At 50.2% G+C, this 16,189-nt stretch overlaps 1 protein-coding gene and 1 long non-coding RNA gene across 6 annotated transcripts in view; both read right to left on the minus strand.

The window, feature by feature from the left end:
* Positions 1 to 16,189, minus strand: part of LOC132021347 (uncharacterized) — a 223,828-nt gene that overhangs the window by 55,099 nt on the left and 152,540 nt on the right. For 2 of the 5 annotated variants that reach the window (XR_009405305.1, XR_009405302.1), the window contains exon 7: positions 11,748 to 11,837. The exons of 2 other annotated variants lie outside the window; for them this stretch is intronic. This is a non-coding gene — a long non-coding RNA (uncharacterized LOC132021347). Of the gene's footprint in view, positions 1 to 7,500; positions 8,989 to 11,747; positions 11,838 to 16,189 lie in introns of those variants that run through there. One more of the 5 variants, XR_009405304.1, reaches the window with a different exon arrangement.
* LOC132022144 (NADH dehydrogenase [ubiquinone] 1 alpha subcomplex subunit 1-like) lies at positions 751 to 993 on the minus strand. The gene has a single exon (XM_059407504.1). It carries the CDS (start codon positions 991 to 993, stop codon positions 751 to 753), a length of 243 nt encoding a protein of 80 aa, XP_059263487.1.

Consider the following 16,189-nt stretch of genomic DNA (forward strand, 5'->3'; position numbering starts at 1 on the left):
AGCTCGGTGGCTTTTCGCACCTTCACGACATGGCGCAACCATCGCCCTATCTATTTCCAAAGCTGCTTTGTCACCTCAAACGGAAACTCTGTGCCCTTTAAGCTTAGCTCCCTGTTCCTCCCCTGCCCCATCCCCGGTGACCACCATTCTGCTTTCTGTCTGCTTTCTGAACGTGCCTAAGCCAGGCACCTCAGCTGAGTGGAAGCTACCATATCTGTCCTCTTGTGTTTGCTTCAGTCAGCAAAGCGCTCTCGAGGTCCCTTCATGTTGTAGCGTGTGTCAGCACGTCAGACCCCTTGTAAGACTCAATAATCCTCCAGCGGGTGTAGACGCCATACTTTGCGTCTCCAGACATCTGTTGATGGACATCTTGGTTGCACCCACCTTTCAGCTATGATTAAGAATGCTGCGATGAACATTAGTGTGCAAGTATCTGTTTGAGCCTCTGTTTTCAATTCTTTTGGATTTATACCTAGGACTGGAATTTGCTGAGTCGTACGGTAACTGGATGCTTAGCGTTTTGACAGATCACCGAACTGTTTTCCACAGCGGCTGCCCCACTCGGCCTTCCAATCGGCGGCCCTCAGGTTCGAATGTCCCTGCCTCCTCTCCAACACTTGGGGATGAAGTAGTATGTCGCTGTGGTTCTTATTTGGTTTGGTTTGGATTTTACTTTCTTCTTTGGTTTTACCATGAGGTACATGAATACAGTACGTACCCTTCTAGAGGGGGTAGATGAGCATAACCGAATTATTTTTCATCAAGCGGGAAAATGCTTCCTTGATCGATGTTCTCCAAACCCCTTGACACATGGTAACGATTAACTCCAGAGACCCGCCTATCTCTTTCCATCAAGCTCCACTGACATGAATAATGGGCCAACCTTTTTTCCTTGCCCCCATTAGTGAACCTGTGAATGTGTTCAGAGGCTTTACTGGGGATGAACAAGCACAGGGCCATGACGTTGATCCCGGGCAGAATCTGGAACCACATTGGGCCAGGCTGTGGTTGCCAAGGCCAAACCCGACATCACTGAGGTTTTGATTTGCATTTCCCTAACCAATGATGGTGAACATCTTTTCGTGGGCTTATTGGCCCTTTGTGTATCTTCTTTGGAGAAAGGTCTATTTGGACCCTTTGTATATTTTTAAACTGAGTTTTGTTTTTCTGTTGTTGATTTGTAGGAGTAGTTTACATATTCTGGCTATTAAACCTTTATCACATGTAAGATTTATAAATGTTTTCTCCTATTCTATTGGTTGTCTTTTTACGTTCTCAATAATGTCCTTTGGGGCACCTGGCTGGCTCAGTCGGTGGAGCGTGTGGCTCTTAATATGGGTTGAGTTTGAGCCCCACGTTGGGTGTAGAGACCAATTAAACATAAAATCATAATGGGTGCCTGGGTGGCTCAGTCATTAAGCATCTTCCTTCGGCTCAGGTCATGATCCCAAGGTCCTGGGATGGAGCCACGCCTCGGGATCCCGGCTCAGGTGGAAGCCTGCTTCTCCCTTTCCCACTCCCCATGCTTGTGTTCCCTCTCTTGCCATCTCTCTCTCTGTCACATAAATAAATAAAATCTTAAACAAATAAAATAAAATCTTAAAAAAATAATGTCCTTTGATGCACAAAATTTTAAATTTTGATGAAGTCCGATCTAACTACATTTTTCTTCTGTTTTTATGCCTTTTTGTCAAATCCAATAATCTGTTGCCAAGTAGGACATCATGAGGGTTTACTTCTGTATTTTCTCTTAAGAATTTTATGGTTTTAGCTTTTATATTAAAGTCATTGATCCATTTGGAGTTAATTTTTGCATGTGGTATAAGGTAGAGGTCCAACTTCAGTCCTTTGCCTGTGGAAATCTACTTGTCCCTGCACCATTTATGGAGATCGTGTTTTTCCCCCCTGCATGGGCTTGGCATTCTTGTCAAAAATCAATTGACCGTAGATGTGTGGGTTTATTTCTGAAATCTCAGTTCTGTTCTACTGACCTATGTTTCTGTTATTGCCAGTACCACACTGCTTGGATTTCACTGGCTTTGTAGTAAGTTTTGAAATCAAGAAGCACAAGTTCTTGGACTTTGCTTTTCTATTTATTTACTTAAAGTATAAGTGATACACAGTATCCTTTTGGTTTCAGGTATATTCATAGTGATTTGCTATTTTTACACATTACAAAAGGACTCCCCTAACGTGTCTAGTTACCACCTGTCAAGGTGTTTGTGATATTATTGGCTATACTTCCTATGTTGTACCTTACACCCGTGGGACTTTGTAACTGGAAGTATGTGCCTCTGAGTTCCCGTCACCAATTTCACTCATCCCCCGACCCTTCCCCTCTCTGGAATCCACCAGTTTGTTTCCAGCATCTATGAGTCTATTTCTCATAGATGTTTCTATTTCTCATAGTTTGTTTCATTTGTATATTTGTTTTGTTTCTCAGATTCCACATAGAAGTGAAATCACCCAATATATGTCTTCTTTCTCTGTCTGATTAATTTCACGTAGCACAATAACCTGTAGGCTCATCCACTATAAATGGCAATTTTTCATTCTTCTTTATGGCAGAATAGTATTCCATTGTATATGCCACGCCTTCTTTATCTTCTTTATCCATTCATCTATCGATGGACACTTGGGCTGCTTCCATACGTTGGCTGTAAATAATGCGACTTTGTTTTTTTTTTTTTTTCAAGGTTGTTTTGGATATATGGGGCCCCTTGAGATCCCATATGAATCTGAGAATAGGTTTCTTCATTTCTACCCAAAAAAAAAAGGACTGTTGAAATTTTGATAGGAACTGCACTGAGTCTGTAGATGGTTTTAGATAGCATTGCCATTTTGACAACATTAAGTCTTCCTACCCAGGAACACAGCATGCCTTTACATTTATTTCGGGCTTCTTTAATTCCTTTCAGCAATCTCTAAACCTTTCCTGAACCTATTTGTGTCTGTGACTTACATAACCTCTCAAGATAATGAGGGCCATATGTTTCCCTTACCCACTACATAAATTAGTGTTAAAGCCAATAGAACACCCCGTCTCTCTCAGTTTTTGCAGGCCTTCTTAATCTCGGTATTTTCAGTTTTGGTAGGCAAATCCCAGTGTGTGTTCTTGATGGCTTTCATGAGGTCCTTGATATTGTATATACATATGCCCTCTCAGGCACCATCTTCACAGATTAGAAATGTTCACTCTTTCAGTTGTCCCCTCATGCACAGTCTTACCGGTTTCCCTTCATTCTGTCATCCTTCCGATCCAATAAGCAAACTTACATTCAACCAATTTATGTTCTGTTCAACCTGCTTTAACATTTGGGCGGGGGAGACCCAAATGTCCATTGTACTGAGGAAGAGACCCATATGTAGACCCTATCTCCAGGTGCCATGCATGGCAAGAGGTACTGGGAACACACGGCCTTGACCTCATAGAATGAGGCAAGAGAATTGATGAAGGTGAGAGAATTTCCAGCTGGTGGTTTAGGGGAGACCCTATGGAGGAGGAACTATTTAAATAGAGGGATTAGGGGCGCCTGGGTGGCTCAGTGGGTTAAAGCCTCTGCCTTGGGCTTGGGTCATGATCGCAGGGTCCTGGGATGGAGCCCTGCATCAGGGTCTCTCCTCAGCAGGGAGCCTGCTTCCTCATCTCTCTCTGCCGACCTCTCTGCCTACTTGTGATTTCTGTCTGTCAAATGAAGAAATAAAATCTTTTAAAAAAAATAACTAAAGAGAGGGATCAGAGTATGGGGTGCTTAGACTCAAAATTAATTGAACGTCAACCGAAGCAGAGTTGGATTTTTGTGAATGGTTTCAGGAGGAATCTGAAACTTCTGAGAAGTGAATGCTCGATTTTAGATGTATTAGGGTATGTGCATTTTATGGGGGGAAATCCATGGCTCTCATTAGAATCTCAAAAAAAGTAGGTCAGGCTCAAGAGAGATCTCACCTAATGAGGGGACTGATCAGAGAGCTCATTCCTACTTATTGCTAGGAAGCTCCATGTGGATGCAGAGAATTATTATTATGTACATTAGCTGAGGCTAATGCATCCAGAGGCTCTGAACCTAGATTCTAGGTGCCTTTGTTGTCCTAACACTGTGTATTTGTTTTATGTTTTTATTTTAGCACATTTCTCCAGGAACGGTCAGTCATCTAATTCTTAGAGGTCATGACCGCAGTAACCAAGCAGGGCTAGGGGGGTGGTGTCTAGAAGGCAAGTTCTCTTAGTGAGGGGACACGAGGCAGAAGTAGAGATGGTGCAAAGGAGGGAGGCCCAGGCAGGACAGAGCAAAAGGCTTTAGCTATCAGAGAAGAGTACAGAGGCCCCGGGCTGCTGAAGGGCCAGGTGAAGAAACCCTGAAATTGAGGGAAAGACAGAAAGAAAATAATTCAACCTGGGGAGCTTCAGAGTCGACTTTCAAAGCTCAGTGCAAGAGCACCTGCGTGGCTCCATTGGGTTAAGTGCCCAGGGTCCTGGGATCAAGCCCTCTGTTGGGTTGCCTGCTCAGCGGGGAGTCTGCTTCTCTCTCTCCTTCTGTCCCTCCCCTCAGCTCGTGCTTCTCCCCTTCTCTCTCTCTTTCTCTTAAAAAAAAAAAAAAAAAAAATCTCAACCCGGCCTGATTTCCTGGCCTTAGCAAGATGTCAACATCGCCTGTCACCTGTTCCTGAGCCCCTCTCTTTCCCTCCAGACCAGGTACTCTGCACAGCTGCCAGGGAGTCTGCTGGGCCTGGTACCTAACAGGTGTCTGGGCTCCCTACACTTCCCCAAAGGCCAACCCCCTCATTCCTGGAAGGTGACTCTCAGGAAGACTGGGCTGACGGTGGCCTCTGGGTGTATTTGAAAGATAAGCCGCCCCAACTGTGCTTCCTCCCCTCTCTGTGGTCGAGATGACACACGGACCGCTCCCTATGACTCGGATCGCCCTGACCTTGCAGACGCAGCAGAGCTCAGAGCGCTGGTCATTCCTGCTTTACCGCGGGAGTCGTAGAACAGGCTCTCCAGTCCCTCACCCTGTGGACTGTTTGTGTCCCAAGCGGGGAGCCTGACTGTTGGCTGAGCAGGATCATGGGAAGGGCCTGAGAGCGGGCACAGCATAGTTGGGTTCTTGGCCGATACTTCCCCTTTTGCACAGTCTCCAGTGACCCTGGGGCCGGTGGCGGGAGGAACTCCGGTGGACAGGAAAGGACACAAGCGTGTGCGTGGAGGCAGGTCATCTGTGGGCTGCTGAGCCCCCCAGACAGCACCTGGGGCCTGGCCAAGGATGGCAGAACACACGGCTGCTTCTGCCTTGTCCGGACAAACCATGACCTCTGCCAGCCCAAAGAAACGGTTTCCATTTTGATGAACTTGTTTGGAGAGGCCGATAACTCACACCTGACCAGCAGCATGTCACAGAATCATGAAATACACACATCATTAGGTTTTTCTCAGGACAAACTGCCCTTTTGTCTTTTTTCCTGTTCTTCCACGATGGCATCTGCTGGCTGCTGAGTCACACGGCAGGTGACGAGCAGCCCACCCCACGTGCGTGCATTCTGTGGCCCTTTGCAGCCTGTGGTTCCCCCATGAGTCAGGAGAATTGGGACACCACTGAGCAGATGTTAACGGAGGTGACACAACGGTCACAGGGTGTGTGCCAAGGATGAGTTTTGAATCTTTGAAGAGGAGAACTACATTCAAGTTTGTTTTTTGAATACGCTGAGTCATGGCTGCTTCAAGGACGAGGCTTAGCTATACACACCCATGGCAAACCCAAACCCTGGGGCGTTTTCTGGTGCAAATTCGGAACTTTCTAGAAAACATTATTTCGAGACACTTTTTTTTTCCCTGCAACACTTGCAATCATCTGGAAAACTTTTTAAAAATGAAAATGTAGAAAAATTAACTTCATGCGCCTGCTAATGTAACAGGCAAGTGGTTCATGTATTTAAAATTTTAAATCAACTTTCAAATGTGTAATTTTTTAGAAACTCGGTGCAGAAGGAGGAGGGTACAGGAGAATGGGGAAGAGCCAGGGTAAGCGATTTTTATAACGCACTGAAAATGTGATCAAGGCATCTATTCTTTCAGTATCTACAATGATGTTGACGTAATAATGAGGTTAGTTGGGTGGTTGATTCTGGACAGAGTGTCTTTCTGAAATCTCAAAGGAGCTAAATTAGGCATCTTTTGAGCCACACTGAATCGTCTCGGGTCCTGGGCGGCTGGCTGGGGGGGAGTGAGGCTCTGTGGAGGCTGTTGGAGGGATGTGGGACACTCTCCCCTGGTGCAGGGGGCAGACTGGCAGCTCTAGAGATGGGAGTGTGGGGAACCAGGTGGGCTCACTTCAAGTTGTGCAGACTGAGCTCCCTCCACCCCGCACCTATCCGATGCCCACGCAGGAGGCCCCACTCAGGGACCAAGACCCTTGGAATCCCGGGGGAGCCCTGGGGGAGGGGCACCCTTAAGCTTCACTGGCAGCTGGAGAAGTTGGTGCGGAGAGAAGCCAGTCAGACCTTTCTCTCCTCAGACCTCCCGGCCAGGTGGAAGCCTCACCGTGGGGTCCTTACTGCAGCCTTCAGGTTGGGACCCTGAGATCCGGTTCCCCCACTCTGATTCGTGGGACAGACAGATGCTTAACTCACCCTTTGATCTGCTGATACCTCTCTCCTCCCTGCAAACTTGTCTGACTTTACTCTGTGTGGGGTGGCTGTGTTTAGGAAACAGGGCAGGTCCCTGGGCCCTTCACAAATGCCCTTAGGGAGTACTTGGCCACAACACTCTTACCTTCCCTCACTGCCAACATGGCAACTTGGAACATCCTTAGACCATCGATATCATGGAAGCCAGCTCCTGAGGCTTGCCACTTGGCCAACTTCCTATGGGGTTCCTGGTGGTCAGTTTTTACTTTATGAGGCCGTAAGCCAGACAGCAGAGAAGGCAGAACTTCTAATCATGGCCTTGGCCTTGCCTCTTGGCCTGACCCTTGTCTCATTCACCTCTGTCCTGTTCCCTATCCTCACAGATTTCTGTTTCTTTTTGCCTCCCCCCTCCCCCCTCATTCCCTCCCTTCCAAGCTCCCCCTCTCTTTCTCTTCCCTTCAAGCACCACTCTTTCAGCCTTGACCCAGAACATAAAGAGACCGAAAAGTCCAGGGAGCAAGCCGCCATCTTCTTGGCTCCCCCTTCACTGTTGTCCCTCAGGATAGAGACCACACCTCTCACTGAGGCAGGATGGAACAGACAGTGAAGTGACAAAGTGACATGGTCTATGGTTTTTGTCACAGCCCGGCCTCCGCCTCAGATCCCCAGGGCCTTCTTCCCGGCTCCCCCGTCCCCCTACATTCTGAGCAACATCCTGTGATCAACCTTCCGACGTGGGACCAGCATGGCAGCCCAGCCCCCCTCCCACGTGCATGACTGGAATTTCCAAGACCCTCCAGACTAGGTGGCCTCCCTCCCAACACAAGGATGTTCCCCTGGAGCGTTCTGTCACATAAATTCTTCCAAGAATTTGTTGCCAGGAAAAAAATTCCCTGAAGAATATTTTCTTTTATTAGACAATGAGAGCTGCATACCACAGTTTTCCGTGTTTTTTTTTTTTTTTTTCCCCTTCCCTTACCAGGAAGTCAGAGCTACACCAATGGTGATTCCAAAGGCAATGATCAGCCCTTTTTCTGTCCCCTTCCTCCTGCCACTTGTCTAGTCTATTCTGGGTGTAATTCCCTGTGTAGTCATCCATGAATGGAGTGTAGACCCTGGTTGGTGTGCAGGAAGGCTGTCCAGGCGGCCCTGTGGTCTTGACCCACTGCCCTTACCCTGCCCCCCCCTCACTGGATCCTGGAGGTGTCCCCAAGAGTCATGCCCACCACAGAGTGCCCTCTATGTATTGGGTTTGGGGTCCTGTACTCCCCAGGCTCCAGCTTTGGCGTCACAGTGCCATCCAGAACAATCCCTGGCCCCTTCCTATCATGAAATAGGACCTTCCCAAAGAGAGAGAAGGCCTTTCAACTGGATGTTAATGCAGGGGGGCCAGCCGAGGCTCCTGGCCATGGGACCAGGTTCCACCCCCAACCCCTGCCCCAACCTGCCGTGGTCAGTCTCCATTTCGCACCCCATCAGGGGCAGCCCAAGGGACAAAGTAAGGAAGAGGGAATTTTGGTCTCACAGGTGGAGAAAGGGGATTTTGGCAGCCAGAGGGGCTGGCAAATGTCAAACCACGTCAGCGAGCACCAGGGCCCCGGGAGGAGGTCTTTGGGCAGGCTGAGGAGGAGTTTGCAGCGCACGTGGACAGAGTCCCCTCCCTGGGCCCCCAGGGTCCAAAAGCATTTCTGCCACTTCCTTCTGTCTTCCCAGGCTTCTGAACAGAACAATAAGTAAGACGAAAAGTTGCAGTCAGCAGGGAATTATTTCTTTGAGTTTGGCAGCTGAGCCTTTCGCAGAGCCCCACTAGGGACCAAGGGCTCTTTTGTCCTTGGGGAGGAAAGCTGTTTCCTGAAAGCTTCGATTATTTTATTCAGCAGGACTTTGGACAGTTACGGTGGAAGTTTCACTTTAAATGAGAACCTGTGTCCTGATGTTAAATCCACTCTGTCTTTCCTTTCATGGTGCCCCAAGGGAAACAGAGATGGAAAAATCATTTTAAAGTCTGTGTAAGTACGGCATTAGGGCCACTAACATAGCCAGGAAAGGGCTTCGGATGAAGGGCATAGTTGACAACCTGTGCCTGTGGTCTCCAGTAGCCCCATCAGACACAGGAGGGGACGGATCCCAAGGTATTCCAGGCCTCCAGACAGCTGTCCATCTCATTGGTTTGCTGGGTGAGCGTGTGAGTTGAGTCAAGTCTGCTTTTATTTCCAGACTTGGCCTCTCACCTGCTCAAGGCATTGAAGGCGCTGTTGTCTGTAGGCCAGAGTCTCTGCCACAGCACCTGACAAAGGGTCCCTTGCCAGCTACGCAGAAAGACAGGCTCAGTGTCAGGTCACCAAATGGGCTCGCATCTGAGATGGTCTAATAAAAAAAAACCCAGGTGTTGACGTTTGTGTGCACACATTAGCTGAGCCCTGGCTCTCTCTGCCTGGGAGCCCATGGGGTACTCCACGCCCTGCCACACCCCCCACCACTGCCTACCCCTGGCTCGCGTCACAGGGGGACAGATTTGAAAGATGCAAGAGGAACCGAGCGTGAGTCCCCTGTATGCCATCACCGAAGACAGAACTGTAAGCGTGGGGGACAGGCTGAGAACTGGCTTGTGCCCCTTCTCGACTTGTCTGCCTCTCCAGGGACACTCCTGCCCCAAACTGAGACCAGAGTTTGGGATAAGGTTTGCCCCTTCTGGAACAGCTTCTGCCCATGTTCCTTTTGTCTTTACCCCTGAAATGCTTTCAGATCCTTGCCGAGGCCAGGATCTCCCTTGCTCTGGCCCTTTGCTCATGCTGGCACTCTCTGTCCTCCACCTTGGCCTGTGTATTAGTCATGGTTCTCCAGAGAAACAAAAAGAAAAGGACATGTATAAGAGGACATTTATTAGAGGACTTGGCACAAGGCCCTATCTGAGTTGTAAAGACCAAGAACCAGGAGCAATGTTTGAGGTAGGGAAAGACAGATGCCAGCTCAAGCAGAGAGAGAATTAATTCACCCCTCCTCTGCCTTTTTGTCCTATCTGGGTACCCATCATGGTGGGGACAGGGGTGATGCCTGTGCCCCCTCGGGACGGCCATCCCTTCTACCCAATCTACCAATTAAACACTGACATCTTCCAGAAACACCCTAACAGACACACCCAGAGGTGTCACCAGCTACTGGGGCATCCCTTAGCCTAATCAAGTTGACACACAAAATGAACAAACCACCACGGTCGATCTACTTCTTTCCCATCCAGTCTGGGGCATCTTCTGTCTCCCCAAGACTGGCTTGGGACCTCTCCAGTGCTCCCACAGCCCCTGTCCTCCCTCTGGTCCCCTCGCTGCATACGGTGCTCCTCCTGTGGGTCTTCCTTGGGCAGAGACAGGGTCAGTCTGAGCCACGGATGTACGCTGGCGGCCCCTACAGAGTCCAGCGATAGTGGACACCTCAGGAATACACATCCCATGACCACACCCCGGGTTCACCGAATCGGAGGCTCTGACTGGACAGAATCAGGAGTTCAGTTCCGAGCAGCTGGCAAGGGCCAGCACCACGTGGGACATGGGTTCCCTGACACCATAGACCTGGTCAGTCCTAATACTTGGGACACATTTCTGGCAGGAGGGGAGAGGGTATGATTTAGTGGAGCTGCTCAGTTCTAGGTCAGCTGTAAACAGGTGAATGGAAGGTGATGGATCTCATTTTTCCAGGGTGGAGTTGTCTAGGTCAGAATATTCAGGTGGCCCCCACTCTGCCATCCCCGTGCGGCAAAAACACCTGGGCAGCCCTCGCTCCACCACCGACACAAAAGCAGGGCCTCCAGGCACCCCCAATTCTGCATTCTTTCCAGACCTCCAGGATTCGGCTCACACTGGTTCCCTAGCACCCAGGGCATTCCCGGACCCAAGGGAGCAGGGCAACAGTTGTTGGTCGAGTGAGTGAAAGAAGAAAAGCATAGCTTCCTGGACAAAGAAATCTTGTCTTGGAAAACTGGCTAGGTAGCCCCAGCTGTGTCTCTGGAGACCTTTGCCTACAGATTAGAAAATAAAACAAAATAAAACAAAAAACCCCAAAACTCTCCTTCAATAGATAAAAAGGGATTTCCCACATCTAGTTCCCTGTCCCATGTGAGGACATAGAAGGACCTTCACTTAGATGGACATCAGGATGAGAAACGTCCATATGACAGAGCACCCAGCACCCGGCAGTAATGACCCACAGATGACGGCAGAGATGCCGCTGAACCACACGGAGAGAAGAAAGCAGACAGCGCAACGCCTCCATTTACACGCATGCATAAAGCCCAGTAAACAGTAGCTTGGGGGTGGAATTAAGCCACCTCTTCTTTAAGAAAATCTGAAGCCACCACAGTAAAATGTTACCATTTACTGAGTATTAAATGTTGTCCCTATTAGGCGTGCTTGTTATGTTACTCTGCGGAGATTTGGGGGGAAAAAAAACCGAAGTTCTCAATTTCTCAGAAATAATTTAGGAACTAAGTGGTTAGTCTACTTAGCACCTGCTGTGGAACCTAGCAGCGTTATTTCATTAAGATGGTGTAGAAATGGTACTTGGGAACAAGGATCTTCTTTGAATAAATTCTCCCAGTTTCCCGACTCCCTAGTTAGCCTCCTTCGGCCCAGTGCGAGTCCTTATGGGACTGTTTCCGTGCTTCCTGTCGTCCTCCCTCTGTCTTCCTTGGGGGCTTCCTCAGACACCTACTCCCCCCAGACCCCCCCGCCCCACGTCCAGATCATCAAGCAAATCTTTGACTTAATGCTAGTAAGTGAGCTGTCTAGGCACCAGAACCCCGTGGGTCTTAAACTTCAAGCTGCCCTGACCTCCACAGGAGCTTGTGAAAGCAGATTCTCAGGCCCTACCCGCAGAGTTTCAGACTCAGTAGGTCTGGGATGGAACTCAAGAATTTGCATTTCTCACAGGCTCCCCGGCGATGCTGACACGGCCAGCGCAGGGGCCGCACCCTGAGAAGCACTGTACCAGAGAATGCTGGTACCATCATCATGTCTCTGCCTTACTTGGGGCCCCACGCACTAGTGGGAGGGAGCGGCGCATCTCCCCTGAGCTCAGCCACTCCCTCCGTGGTGCCCTCCACCCGCCCCCAAATGTCATCATGGCAACCATACCTGGCACCCATTTTTGTCTCCGTCCCTCTCCGCATAGAAGAGCTTTAATCATGTTTATTTCCATTTGGTCTGGACCAAGCCAGCTTTGGGCTGGAAGAGAACGTTGAAAATTAAATAAACATTCTTGTGCGAAGAATGAAGAGAAGAACAGGAAGGAAGATGAAGATGCCTAAGAAGCGATAGGAAAGGAAGGAAGAAAAGCAACAAGGATGAATATGTAAGGAGAAAGTTGGTGTTTCCCATTCCTACTCGGGAGTGGGCTGATGTCCCGCTTCTCCGCCAGCAGAGATAGAACAGCAGGGGCCATGTTTCCCGCCTGTATGCCCATAACCATCTCTAACAACAGAAAAATCATCAGCCTCAGAGGGGATAATTTATGACTGGCAGGAATTCTCCCTTTTGAAAACTCCTGAGTACAGTTTTGTGGTCACCATCTCTTGAGAGGAATTCAGATGTCCTCAGGGCCTGTCTCCGGAGGATGCCCATGGACGTAGGATGAGAAAGTGAGTAGACGTTTCCCTGTCGGGGGTTTGGGGCTTGATCATGGCCATCCTCAAGTCAAGAAAAGATTCTGTGGCTCACAGGACACACGAATGGGCGTGGGGCAGTCGGAGGTGGTGAGCCTCGGGCCTTCACAGATGTCAGAGCTAAGAGGGGAGGGAGGAGCCGTGCACGCCAGGATCCCCACCCCCCGACCCCCCAAGGGGCTGGGAATCACCTGGGTCTGCCTCCCACACATGCTCATGTCTGGCTCCATGTCTGGAGTCTAGCAGACAGAAATTACCCCAGCTGGTTGTAAAGGGCAGGCTTCAGCCTCACTGACCTAGAGTCAAGCTCAGACCACCATGGTCCTTCTGCAGGAGAGGAAACTGAGCTTCGGAGAAGCCCACTGACCTGTGTAAGGCCGCATAAGAAGTGAATTAGCAGAAGATGGAGGGGACTTCCCATCGCTGGATGACTGTTCTCAAGGGGGGAGAAAGTAAGTCTTCTCGCTTCTGAGGTAAGAACCAGTCACCTTTTCTGTCCCCATCAGTTTTCACAGTCATCTATGGAATCAACCTCAGGGTCAGATAGGAACGGGAGCCAGCCCTCTGGCCTGGGTTTCCCAGTGGGGCCTTGTCCACACGCCACGGAAATGAGCCTGGAAGGTTCTTATGCTGCCAAACAGCCTCCTGGGATGCCCGATGGCTTCGGGCTACTATCGAGTCCTCCGTGGGGACATGCACTGTGACACGGCGCAGGCCACGGGCCTCCACTCATCATATCTTTGTTCCAGGGAGGGGGCTTGTCACATTAGGCTGGGGCACAGCAAGCTGGAGTACGGCGCCCACAGAGGGGCGGAAGCGAGACTGAAAAACGAATCATTAACAGAAAAAACATTTTGGGGCAACTGCAGTTTCTGAGTACCTGCCCTGTCAGGCATGGGGTCTTCAGCGCCCTCCCCGGACGTCTCCCAAAAGCCTTCTGGCCGGCCGCAGGGAAAGGAGCCAGGGTAGGCATTGCAGGGGGAGGGAAGGTGGCGAACCGGGGAGGTTCGGGCCGGGCCTCACCTGCACCTGATTTGCTGACCGTGCTAACTCGGAGCTGGGCTGGGGCTATCACCCTGTGCCGGGAAATGAGGCCGGCTTTCCTAGGATGACAGCCAACACCCACCCCCCTCCCCATTTTGCAGGATGACCCTCCCATCCTAAAAAAGAGCAAAATGAAGGGACTTGGCACCCTACCCAAAGACACCCAGGGGTGTCCACGGCCCACGCTGAGCTACCCCAACGACTGGAAAGGAGGGGAGACTGCGAGGCCGGAATGCCAGCTGGCTGAGGCCTCAGTGTTCCGATCTGAAAACACTGGCTGCCACGGGGATGAAATGAGATCACACGGGACAGGGTTTGGGGAATGGTGCCCAGCATCAGCTATTGCCCTGGGTGCTGGCTTTATGCGTTTTCTAGAAACTGCTTGTCCTACCTTTACTCTCCTGTTTAAAAAAATCATGCTAAACCCTAGAAGCAAACACAGAAATGTAGCAGATGAAAGCAAACCAGACCCCTGAAATGTCACTTTCATTAAAGCCATTGAAAGCATACCATGATCCTCAGCTCAGCCTCTCACCCACATGAATGAGTTTGCTTGCCGCGTCTTTATCCTGTGCGTACTGCACAGTCTCCACTGGAGCTTCTAGAGAAGGGCCCCTGCAGCCTTAGAGGGAAACCAGGCACTCTGCTTTATTAGGATTACTTGGCTGGCTCGCAGCCATGTGCACGGTGTTGGGTGTGATGGGGTGGGCGTGGGGGGTGGGTCTATTCCCTTTATCATCCACCTGTTCATTCATCGGTTACCTACTGAACACCTGCCCAAGCCCGCGCTGCTTCAGCCGCTAGGCTGCTGTGACATCGAGACAAAGAACAAACTGGCATGCTAGCGATGGGGGACAGACCGCAGAGAATCAACCGTCGCAAGCACTGATGCAGATCAGGCAGGGTGCAAGGCAGAGCGATTGTGTGTGCAAGGGGCTGTCTGAGGGGCACCCGGGCGGGGCCCTCGGTTACACATCCGACTCCTTTTTTTTTTTTTTTTTTGAAAGATTTTATTTATTTATTTGACAGAGAGAGACACAGCAAGAGAGGGAACACAAGCAGCAGGAGAGGGAGAAGCTGGCTTCCCGCTGAGCAGGGAGCCCAATGCGGGGGTCGATGTCATGACCCTGTGATCATGACCCGAACCAAAGGCAGAACCTCAATCATCTGAGCCACCCAGGCGCCCCAAGCAGCCGACTCTTGATTTTGGCTCAGGTCATGCTCTTGGGGTCGTGTGATCAAGCTCCAAGTAGGGATCTGTGCTGACCTAGAAGTCCGCTTCAGGTTCTCTCCCCGTCTCCCTCTGCCCTTCCCTGCTGCATGCTATCTCTCCAAAATAAATAAATAAATCTTTGAGAAAAATAAAAAGGAGGCCTGTCTGTAGGGTGTCTGCAGAGACTTAAGGGATCAGAGGAACATGGTCCCTGGCTGAGTACTCCAGGCAGAGAGAGAAGCAAAAATGAGGTCCTAAGACTGGAGCTCCCTCAGAGTTAACATGGGGGTCAGCTGCTAACTAACTGTACTTAACATTACCAACCTGAATGCAGTGTGTCCTGTCCTAGATCTCTTGGTGGGCAGACCCTTGTCACACTCAAGGAGACCTTGTCATCCGTGGCCCCTCCCCTCCCTCCAGGCCTGTGCTGATGACATGAGGCAGAGGTGAGACAAGAGGCACCTGGGCCCAGGAGCCCCCCAGCTCCTAGCATTGGCTGCTCTGCTATCTGTCACCGCAGCCAGAGAGTGGCCCTCTGTTTCCTCATCTGTAAAATGGAGGTGATCCCGGTTCATAGGGTCGTTCAGAGCTTCTCAGGAGACCCAGAAAAGGAGGCTTTGTATAAAGTGTGACGAACCCCCTGAGCACAGCACATCTGGAATTGGAGCAGCTCAGAAGACAGGGAGTCTCTGTAAATGACGTTGTCATTGTTTTTTCCTTGCAGACGTGGGGCATCCTTAAACCTTTTTCTACCCTACCTCCTTTAAAATTTAACCTGCATGCAACTCAGAGTTAGGACTTGAAGCTAGCCTCTCATTTGCCAGTAAGGGCTCTGGCTTTTGACAGAGGACCATATATTAAGCCAAAGGAATAGCTAAGAGTGGACATGTGAGCATCAACTGACGAATCCCAGGAGGGAGCGTTTTCCAAGAGGAAGGTTTTTCCAGCTCTCAGAATGCCTCAGGCTGCCGTTACCCATTCCACAAGAGAGACCTACCAGTCAGGGAGGTGACTCTGGTTTACCTCTGGCATGTCTCCCAGTCGCAACCAGGGCTCCACTGATCACATACTCCCTTTGCTGTCCCTGGTGCCACATCATGGGATCACTGGCCCCAACCAGTTGGTCCAACTAAGAGGCAAGGGTTTCACTGAGGCCAGGTGGTACTGTGGTTAGCCTGGGCCGTAGACAGTAGACAGGCTCTACCTCCATGACCGAGAGTTGTCTCTACCTCTTTTATTCACCAAAGACACCGGAAGTACAGCCCCTTGCCTTATGGGGCCCATTCAGCGTCCCCACAGGCGATCCCTCTGCCTCCCGGCATGTTCCGAGCACTACACACACTATACGTTGTTCACAGCAACCTGACAAAGTGGATACTGCCCTCATTTCTGCTTCCCAGGTAGCGAAACGGAAGTGCGGAGAGGTTAAGAGGTGGAGGTGGGATTTGAACACGTGAGGTGTAATTCCAGAGGCCAAGAATTTTACTCTTCGCTATGTCCCTCTGCAAGCCCTCTCAGGAAGGTGTTTTTCTGGGCTTGCCATTCCACACAGGGCCTCTCTCCTCCAGCTCACCCCAGATGAGGACACCTGGACACCATTTGCTCCTAGCAGAAGGCATAGACAGCTCCTGGCCCCTTCTAGAGTGACTTTTGGAACC

This window comes from Mustela nigripes, chromosome 7, assembly GCF_022355385.1.
Source record: "Mustela nigripes isolate SB6536 chromosome 7, MUSNIG.SB6536, whole genome shotgun sequence".
NCBI classification, from domain to species: domain Eukaryota; kingdom Metazoa; phylum Chordata; class Mammalia; order Carnivora; family Mustelidae; genus Mustela; species Mustela nigripes.